At 51.3% G+C, this 9442-nt stretch overlaps 2 protein-coding genes across 3 annotated transcripts; both read right to left on the minus strand.

Moving 5' to 3' along the window:
- Positions 1-861: 861 nt before the first annotated feature.
- ROMO1 (reactive oxygen species modulator 1) lies at positions 862-4018 on the minus strand. Of its 2 annotated transcripts, none has more exons than XM_078604549.1 (3): positions 3307-4018; positions 2535-2671; positions 862-2036 (listed from the first exon to the last, which is right to left on the minus strand). In XM_078604549.1, the coding sequence occupies exons 1-3, from the start codon at positions 3439-3441 to the stop codon at positions 1928-1930; spliced, it is 381 nt and encodes a 126-aa protein (XP_078460675.1). In that variant the 5' UTR covers positions 3442-4018; the 3' UTR covers positions 862-1927. The 2 variants fall into 2 exon arrangements, with proteins under 2 accessions (XP_078460675.1, XP_078460674.1); XM_078604548.1 differs by having other exon boundaries at positions 3215-3379.
- Positions 4019-5699: 1681 nt separating this feature from the next.
- CENPW (centromere protein W) lies at positions 5700-8091 on the minus strand. The gene is made up of 3 exons (XM_078604550.1): positions 7739-8091; positions 6729-6842; positions 5700-6187 (listed from the first exon to the last, which is right to left on the minus strand). Exons 1-3 carry the CDS (start codon positions 7820-7822, stop codon positions 6161-6163), a joined length of 225 nt encoding a protein of 74 aa, XP_078460676.1. The 5' UTR covers positions 7823-8091; the 3' UTR covers positions 5700-6160.
- Positions 8092-9442: the final 1351 nt, after the last annotated feature.

The following is a 9442-nucleotide window of genomic DNA, read 5'->3' on the forward strand; positions in this document are numbered from 1 at the left end:
CACATTGGCATGTTGCATAGTTGGGTCTCGCCTCGACTATTGAAACTCCATCCTAGTCCGGTCCTCCTCTGGCAGCCTAAATACAACTTCAAGACTACAAAACAACCTGGCACGCGTCGTCATTGGCCGTACTCATTTTTGTCTCAACTCACTTGCCTGTCTCCGTGTCCTCCACTGGCTTCCCATTAAACTCGTGCGTACGACGACGTTTACATTAACATGCCGATCTCTCCCTTTAACGCAGCTGTTGTGCGTGCGTGGACCGGACTCCTTTCCATCTCTGACCCCGCCTACTTACCCTTGGGTGAGACCCACCTCATACCGATATATAACATGTTGTTGCAGCAGCCCTTTCTTGTTCAGCAGTAACTGCTGTACATTTCCACCTGATGACGATTGCTTGTGTTGCGATCGAAACGTGATTTATTAATTATTTTTCTAACTACGTGACTTTACCTAAAGAACCAAAGAGTGGATTCCTGCAGTCACGAAAACTTCAAATCAAGAGTAAATTATAAAAATGTAATTGATTAAAAAAGGTTTATCATGACGAACATTTGTAAGTGGCAGAGTGGGTGGGAAAGTGTTGTCCCTTACTGCGTGGACCAGAGTTCATTTGTATGGAGGTATTTCAGAGGTAGCTCTGAAATATCTGCTTCTGTGGGCCATTTTCTAACATGCACCACGAGAGACCCGGAATCTTAGTCTCACGACACTGATAACACAATCTGTGCTGTGTTCACCAGCAACAAAAGCCAATTGGGTATGAGGAAATGAAGGGGCCACAATTGAAAATGAAAGTGGTGTCAGATGTCTACTTGGTTTGACTTTTTACCAGGCATACAGATGCAGCCACAACACTTCTTGGTCAGAGGCATTTTATTGGAATATGTCCACCACCACTTGCGAGAACCTGCATTTACATCGGAACCACATTCACGTCTATTTCGGTTCGATTGCAAAGCCGTGCACATTTTATTATCAGGTTGCTGGATAGTGCAGCCGTGTCCCCAAGTTATTTAGATCCCACCAGACTGCAGACTCAACAACACAGTGATTTCAAACAGGTATTTACAGCTCTCCAATGCATTTTCACTTTGTTTGGAACGAGGTTCGACGTTTTGCTTCATATACCAGGAACTTGATGACAATCCAAAAGCACAACGGAGAGCTATACAACACAAGCACCGACACAGGGTGTAGGTGGTTACCCCTGCCAGTTGGCACGCCCTTGGGCTCAGGACCACGATAAGGCTGTAATCACAGCAGTCGTGGCATTGGCAGTATTGACCCCCCACCAAACACCCAGGAAGTTAAAATAAAGTGAGGGTCCCCTCGATTTAATTGTATCTGCTGTGGGCATGATTGTGGGAGGCAGTACGTGGAGTAATGCACAGTGGTGACAATTTTAGGGATTGTCACTAAATTTTACACTTTTTTAGTTTCCCTGGTGATAAAATGTAAAAGGCCAATGACAAATTTAGCAACTTTTTCTAAGATTTAATTTTGTTATGCAGACTTAGGAGCGATTCCTGGTATTCAGCCTCCCGTAACAGTTTACTTTGTGTAACGCTTTGTAAATTGTGATATTTTTTACTTTAGGTCAATCTTTTGGCAACTGGAAAGTAATGTGGGAGACTCACTATTCATAATTGCTAATTTAACTGGGGAAGGGAGAAGCCGATTAAATAATACAAATAACTAGTGTTAATCTGTAAGGGAAGTGATAGCTAAATCAAATGCAATTTTCCCATTTAATGTTTGTCCATTTGTGTCTGAAACTGCATCAGTCTTTAATGGGTGCGAGAATTACGTGCGCAAGGGCACATTCCGTCTAAACAATCCCAATTCACCGCTGCTCACACAGCCTCCGGTGCTTCAAGGAGTCGGTAACATTGGTTGGTAGCAGAGGGGGAGGGCCACGCCATCAGCACCGGATTCCCATGCCGATGGCCATGAAGGTGCCAAAAGTTCCGCCGCTGTTGAGCATGGTCTTGCCGATGCCTCCGATGAGCTCGCGGTTCCGCAGCCCCATCCTGCGCACGCACATCACGACGATAAGGGGGCAACAATCTGGCTGAAGTTCAACTCGTGACACGAGTATAGTTCTCGCATGGCCTATGAGCAAATCGCCCTGAATGCACCCGATCTCGTCAGATCTGGAGAGATCAGTGGCGTTTGCGCCTGGATCGTGCTTGAACGGGAACCAGTATACACCGACTAGTCATAAGCGGCTGCGGTGCAGTCTTGATCAGCAGAGCGGTGCAGCTTAATGGTACTTTAATGTGCCCCCTGCCTTAAAACCACAATGGCTCACGCGGGAGAAACACATTCTTGACCCACTCGTCCACGCTTCGCCAGACGTCTTGGAAGCGATGAGAGTACCCACAATGTACCCCACCACACGTGACCCGAGTGGTGGGCTGGGGCGAGGCGGTAGGACACGTGCAGCATTGTTTCAGTCCCTGGGATGGGAGATCGAAATGGCGACCTCTGAATTGCAAGTCCACACACATCACCGCAGCTGCGCTCACCTGAGTGCCGAGAAGGTGCCGAACAGCGCGCCCGCCCCCATGCCGACCGCGCAGCCCATCATGAAGCCCATCTTGACCCGGTCGAAGCAGCTGGGCTGCTGGGACTGTCCGTAGGAGCCCACGGGGACCGGCATCTCCTGCACCCATCACGCAGACAGCGGGGCTCCGATAATTAGCGGAGGGACGAGCATGGGATATGGGGGGTGTCAAGTGACGCAGCAATACGTTTCAAGTTTATTTAGTCGAGCGAGTTGAGAACTAAAGACACCAAGTTCGAGTCTCGTGATGTCGATGTCAACATCAGCATCAGCCTAACAACAAAAGCGCAGCAGTCAGCAACAACAGCCTCAGCTACAGGAGCCCGTCCGTCGCAAGTCGGCGATTCATCCGTGGTGGGCGAACCTGAACATTTATGTCGACGTGCCATTGTGCGCGCTCGGTAACCTCTACGAGTCGGTTGAGAGCGCCGAGTCTACAAGGCGAGTGTTGTAAAAGCCGGAGGCTGCGACGACTGCAGGTGACGATTCCCTAAGCGCTGCTGCCGAGGTGCGAAGCTCGGGCGACTCTACGAGCAGCCGATGTCGCCCGTCGCCATGCGGACCCCAAGTTAAACAAGAGATAGAGAGACCCCGACAGGGGTACAGGACCCCAACGGGACCCTAAAGGGTGCCGGGTCCCACCTGGGTCCTGCAGCGGCCTGGAGACTCAACCGGGAACGTGTAGGGAGCGCTGCGAGGACCCGAGCGGAGCGCCGTAGGCCGCGGTAACCCACCTCGCTGTTTGGTTGAAGCCAAGGGCAGAGGGAGGCGCTCGGCGCGCCTGGCCCACGTGGTCCCTGGGAAGGCGGAGGGAGGCGCCCATATTGGGAGGGGGTGAGGGGCGTGGCACCGCTCTCCCTCACCAACATGGCCGCTCGCGGCCTGCTTGGACGTGACGCCGCAGCGCGCACTGAAGAGCCGCGCGGTAACAATTGTTTTTATTTTAAGACGGAATACGAACGGCGGCTGCGCGGCCCCCATTGGGCGACTCGCGAGCATCTGGCAGGGCCGTCCAGAAACAAACAAAACATCTCGTCCACACGATAAAGCGAGTCGGCGGCACGCTGCAGGACGTCACCAGGACGTTCCTATGATTGCTTTTTCATTGCTTTCATGGCTTTATTTTGGTGATTTCGAAAAGTGTATTGGTTTAGCCATGTTTGTTTGTTGTAGTACAGAGTTAGACTGATGGCCTTAATTTAAGCTGTCTTGTGGTTGTTGTTGTTGTTGTTTGACTTGCATCCCACTGGGATTTTTGCACACAGCGTTGGTGTACGGTGTTTTTTCTGCAATATTTTGCTGTCTTTTCTTGGATTTTCTGTTTGCACTTAGTCACATATTCACTTTAAGATGTTTTTTGTTCATGTTTTTGTTTTTTGTTTGTTGCGGTTGCACCCGATTCAAGAGCTGAATGGCTCACAGGGCTATACCTAATAAATGAACTTGAACTTGAACCGCGTGTACGTCGTGGACGCGAAACGTCATCGGAGTGGACGGAAGCGGCGGGCCCCGCGGTGACGCTGGAAGTGGCGACGCCTCCACTCCTCCGGACTGCCCGGCCACGCGTGGCTGTGTTGTTGCGAGCGCTCTTTCTACCAGAGGTGGGACAAAGTCATTGTTATGCAAGTCCAAGTCGAGTCGCAAGTCATCAAATTCATGACTCGAGTCCAAGTCACATGACTCGAGTCCACATCTCATAGGTGGGACAAAGTCATTGTTATGCAAGTCCAAGTCGAGTCGCAAGTCATCAAATTCATGACTCGAGTCTGACTCGAGTCCAAGTCACATGACTCGAGTCCACACCTCTGCTTTCTACTGCTCTGTATTTGTCCCACGTGTTATTACCATTGGGCAGTCCTAAACATTTCCGAAGCGCGTCTTATCGTCCATTAATAGTTTCAAGATTTCGCACAAAATTTATATAGAAATCATTTAATGCAGCTGGGAACCACCAAGTTTCGTCCCTTGGTATCTCCATTCTGCCATCTGTCATTTAAACTATTAAAACCACTTAAGTGTGTAATTTTACAATTGCTATTAAGGTGTTTAAAAAATCTGCAATATTTTGATATCTACCGGACCGAGTCACCCTTGAAAAGGAGCTTATCTCAATGTGCTTTACTCGAGAAATAAACTTCTGATTCTGTTTGTGCGAGTTGAAATGTAAGTCCAAGTATGCAGATGAATATTCTTGGTTCTTTTGGTAAAGTCACGTAGATAGAAAATAAAAATGAAATAAAATTAATAAATTGAAAAGCAAAAACCCCACCGCCTGATGAAGACCACTTGTGTTGTGATCGAAACGTCGTCGGTTTTTTGCTTTGATATCAAATGTATATTTATTTATATACGTGACTTTACCGAAAGTTCCAAAGAATATGAATTCCTGCAGTCACAATAACTTACGTCAAGATTTTACTTACCACATTCCACATCGTAGGATACTTGTAGTGACACAGCGCCGACTGCTGTCCAGCAGCGGCAACTGCGGTGACAGCGCACACGCCGTCGAGCACATACACGGTGTGCGTGCCGGCAAGGCGGAGGAACTGGGGCAAGGGTCACGGAAGACCTCATCGGGAAGCCCCTGGAACCCGCGAGTGGATTCGAGAAGGGAGGCTCAGCCAGCGCGGAGCCAGCGCGGAGCCAGCGCGGACCCAGGCCGCGCCGAGGAGAATAAAAGGAGCGGAGCGCGAGCTCCAGGCTGCCGGTTCGGGGAGTGGACTCGTCTCGTCGTCGCTGTTGTCTTCGCCGCTGCCGCCTTCACGCGATAACTGCGCGGCTGGACAGTGGTTAGCTGTCTCGGTCGACGCCGTCGGTGCAATGCGGTTAGGGTTGTGTCTAGGCTGGGCTGTACGGCAGCGTGAGCAAGAGAGGAGGCGAGCCTGTGTGCGAACGGCCAGAAAGGTGTTACAATAAAAGGTGCCTCCTGAAACTCGCTCATCTCCGACTTGTGCTACACTACACATGTTTTTAGTATTCCATTTATACCAGTAAACACATTGCTGGACAATATCAAGTATAATTTGTATTCATTTGCCAAACCATTTTTACTCAAGGACTCAGACCATTGTCTCATTGACCTTTCATTCACTTTCCCTCCACAATTCACATACCAGATTCAAAACAATGTAGATAAAGTTTAATATTAATGCTCAACACAAACATAATATGAACACAGCAACACCTCTTAAGACCCAACCTGTTCAAAACATAACACTGACTTTTTAATCAATATTGTAACCTCAGCACGAATCCCACCACTGCCCCAGTTTTCAGATAACTTGCGGAATGGCAGGTAAGGGTTGCCACCTCATACAAAACACGAGGACAAATAAAGCATCACAACAGTGGAGGAGGGGAGAACCACATCTAAATGGATTGTCTTGAATGGTGGGGTACAAGTAAGCAACTGACAAACTGGGAATTTTCACACCCGAGGAAGATGTTTCCCAGGACAGCCACATAAAAAAACATCTGAGAAAACCAGGACAGGTGGAAATTCTACAAGTGAGTTTGGGGTTAGGGGTTGATCTAATCGGATCCATAGTCTTGTTAGTCCTGCCTGGGATAGAGGTCACATCCAGTTCAGCCGTGGGTTTTCTTCTTTACCATCTGAAACAATATCAGCAAGGTTAGCAGCATGACCAGGTAAGATTCCACTGGGATGGCCATTGCATTTTAAAAGGGAAACCTGCGTTTAAATAAATACAGCAAAAACAGCAAATTCCAAAACATGTACACAAAACAACGATTTAACATATTTCTGACTACAAATAATCAAATCACCCAGAATGCATCTGATCTCTGAATCTAAACAGGTTTGAGCCTGTATAGTGCTTGGAAAGGTAACCATCATGTACAGACAGGTCATAGTGCTTGTGGGCAATATGGTGTGCAGTGCAGAAAAATCGATTGTTGTCATGTACTTGTACGCTCCGGCAACTACATTCCTACCTTCAACCTGCACTGGCGCGACATGGTAAAAAAAAACTACAACCCGCGTGACAAGGCTCTCATTTAGCAGTGGATTAACAGGCAGGCAGTGCATGTCACCTTAGCCTCAATAAATTTCTGGGAAGGTGTGGGGTCCAGGCATAAGGTTATTTCTGCAAGATAAATTTGCTTTATTTCGAGCAGTGAGCCCAGGCCTCACCTTCCACACGGCAGCGATGTGCTCCTCCGTGATGGTGGAGCTCTTCGCCTCCACGGCCGCCGCATGCGCCTCCTGGGCCAGCGACTTGAGCATCAACATGCAGTCCAGGGCCATCTGTGGGGCAGGCAGCACAACAGCCATCTTCCTACTCTTTGGTTCTTTCGGTAAAGTCACGTAGGTATAAAATACATCACGACGTTTCGGGTACAACACAAGCGTCCGACTTTACCGAAAGAACCAAAGAGTATGGATTCCTGCAGTCACGAAAGCTTCAAATCTAGCCATCTTCCTGTGAGGACTCTCCACAGTGCAGTACTCTGCTACCACTGTCTCGGATTCATGGGTCTATGAGGAATATGCGGAACATAACATACATCAATTCCAGGACATTTTTTAAGGCAGATATTTACCAATACTCTTGTATTATTACAGACAAATATCATGGGCCTGCGCACTGGCGGAGCCAGTGGGGGGTTTGGTGGCACACCCCCCCCCCCCCCTCATCCAGCAGTGGATCGACACGAGAGCTGTACAGTACCGATACCCAGTACCCTCCCTACAGCGCCCAGTCACTTGCGTCCCTCACTGCCAATGTTCCTACAGCAATGGGGGGGGTAATGTCCCGAGGATCGAATCGGCAAAGATCCCTCCTCCTCCCCACTTGGGTACCTCTAATCAGCGCGGACACGATGCCGGCGTTCGCGAGCCGCGGGCTGCAAGTCATTTCCAACCCCGAGGCAGTGGTGACAATTCCACATTCTCATGGCGCAGGCGAGTCTATCCATTGCACGACCACTGTAGATCTTCCCCATGAAGGGGAACTTCATTATATCGACCCCTGAGAGACGCTGGGCCGAGCCACCCCCCAACCAGGATTTAACCTCCCATTGGGAGGCGCTCAGGCGGCCGCTGCGCCACCCGCAGACAACGAAGTCGCGGAGCTCGTCCCGCCGGCGGGCTGCGGGCGACAGACCCCTGCTCCGGAGCTTCCTCCAGCGGCCCTCGCTCACCATCAACTCGGCGCCCTTGGCGAGCTTGAGATGCGGCTTCCTGCGCTTCTGCATGGCCCTGCAGGCCGAGGCGAGGCCCTTCATCCCTCCGCGCCGCCTCCTCGACCAGGCCACGGACGGTGGCTGCTCCGCCTATCCCCCCCTCTCTCTTTCGCACAGGGCAACACGCGGGGAGACGCAGGGAGACACGAGGTGGAGGGGTGGACCACCGTGTGAGTCACTGAGGACTCGGCCGACTTCGCGTTTCTTTCGCGCCCAATGGCCCCGCCGAGTTCAAAAACAGCGGGAGGTGCCCCGCGTCGCGGCCCAAAGCCCCTCCCCCTCCCCAGTCGCCGAAGCTCCTCCCCCTCTCCAGTCACCGAAGCCTCTCCCCAGTCACCGAAGCCCCTCCCCAGTCACCGAAGCTCCTCCCCCTCCCCAGTCACCGAAGCCCCTCCCCAGTCACCGAAGCCCCTCCCCAGTCACCGAAGCTCCTCCCCCTTCCCAGTCACCGAAGCTCCTCCCTCTTCCCAGTCACCGAAGCTCCTCCCCCTTCCCAGTCACCGAAGTTCCTCCCCCTCTCTAATTTATTCCGCTCCTCCTCTCTCAGTTATTCATCGACTTTCTCCTCATCGTCGGCGCGGCTGCGCAGAGTAGAAGCTACTTAAATACTGTAATATCAAGACATCATTAGTCTCCTCCCTTCGCGTAACTGCGTATTAATTCTGTGATTGTAAATAATTGCAACTTAAGTTAAATGTCCTCGAAAGTGGAGGAACGTCATTTCAACTCAGAAGACTTCGGCGAAGCGTGCACATGTCGCACGCCTCGCTCTTGGCTCTTTGTTGGTTGTCACGTTTCAGAAGAGACTCGCAGAGAGGGTGGGTTGGCACGTGGGTTGGCGCACAGACGCAAGCTGAGGACAAGCTGAGCGGCAGCGCAGAGGAGGCGTGGGCAGGACGCGCCGTGCGGCCACGAGACGGGTCACGGCATGTGCGATGGTCAATGCAATAACAATAATTATACTAATAATAATTATTGTTATTATAATAATTATTAGACAGTCGATGGACGATGGAGCGATGACATCGGTTCACCTGCAGTCACTGACCAGTCGTGGATTTATCGTGGCAGGTGGTGATGATGAACCCGAGTGCAAAGCGAACGCGACGTGAGCCACGGCTCCTCTCTTCACTTATCGCTGACGATGTCTGGTGAATTAACCAAGGGGCACTTAATGCGTATCGAGAGAGAATGGCCGCAATCGGTCACTTACATAATCTCAATGTCCCAGCTCTAGGGTCCCACCAGTGATGAGTCCGATGGTTCGTAAATTCACCCATTATAGTTCTCGAGTAATCGGATAAACTCGGCGTTACCCCATTAGTGGTGAATACTCGTTGATAATCGAGTATCCCAGCTCGAGATCGACCACTCCCAAGGATGTTCGCGTGATCTGTGGCGAGGTTGGTCGCGGGGGTCGCGAGTGACGCCGGGAGGAGGAGGGGGCGGAGGAGGGGGGGGGACGGGGAGGATGGGGGGAGGGGGAGGAGGACGGAGGGGAGGGGGGAAGAGGAGGGGGGGGTAAGAGGAGGGGAGAGGAGGGAAAGGGGTAGGAGGGGAGGGAGGGGGGAGGAGGGAGAGGAGGAGGGGGAGGAGGAGGGGGAGGAGGAGGGGGCGGAGGGGGGAGGAGGAGGGAGAAAAGGAGGGGGAGGAGGGGGGAGG

The sequence above is a fragment of the Lampetra planeri genome, chromosome 22, assembly GCF_965212315.1.
Source record: "Lampetra planeri chromosome 22, kcLamPlan1.2.h2, whole genome shotgun sequence".
NCBI lineage: Eukaryota > Metazoa > Chordata > Hyperoartia > Petromyzontiformes > Petromyzontidae > Lampetra > Lampetra planeri.

Excerpts from the sequence above, each read along its gene's own strand:
- ROMO1 (XM_078604549.1), bottom strand. The coding sequence starts at position 3,441 with ATGTTGGTGAGGGAGAGCGGTGCCACGCCCCTCACCCCCTCCCAATAT. Across the intron at positions 2,672-3,306 it reads GGCTTCAACCAAACAGCGAG|GAGATGCCGGTCCCCGTGGG; the intron begins GTGGGTTACCGC and ends TGATGGGTGCAG. Across the intron at positions 2,037-2,534 it reads GGCACCTTCTCGGCACTCAG|GATGGGGCTGCGGAACCGCG; the intron begins GTGAGCGCAGCT and ends GTGCGTGCGCAG.
- CENPW (XM_078604550.1), bottom strand. The coding sequence starts at position 7,822 with ATGAAGGGCCTCGCCTCGGCCTGCAGGGCCATGCAGAAGCGCAGGAAG. Across the intron at positions 6,843-7,738 it reads CCAAGGGCGCCGAGTTGATG|ATGGCCCTGGACTGCATGTT; the intron begins GTGAGCGAGGGC and ends CCTGCCCCACAG. Across the intron at positions 6,188-6,728 it reads ACATCGCTGCCGTGTGGAAG|ATGGTAAAGAAGAAAACCCA; the intron begins GTGAGGCCTGGG and ends ATATTGTTTCAG.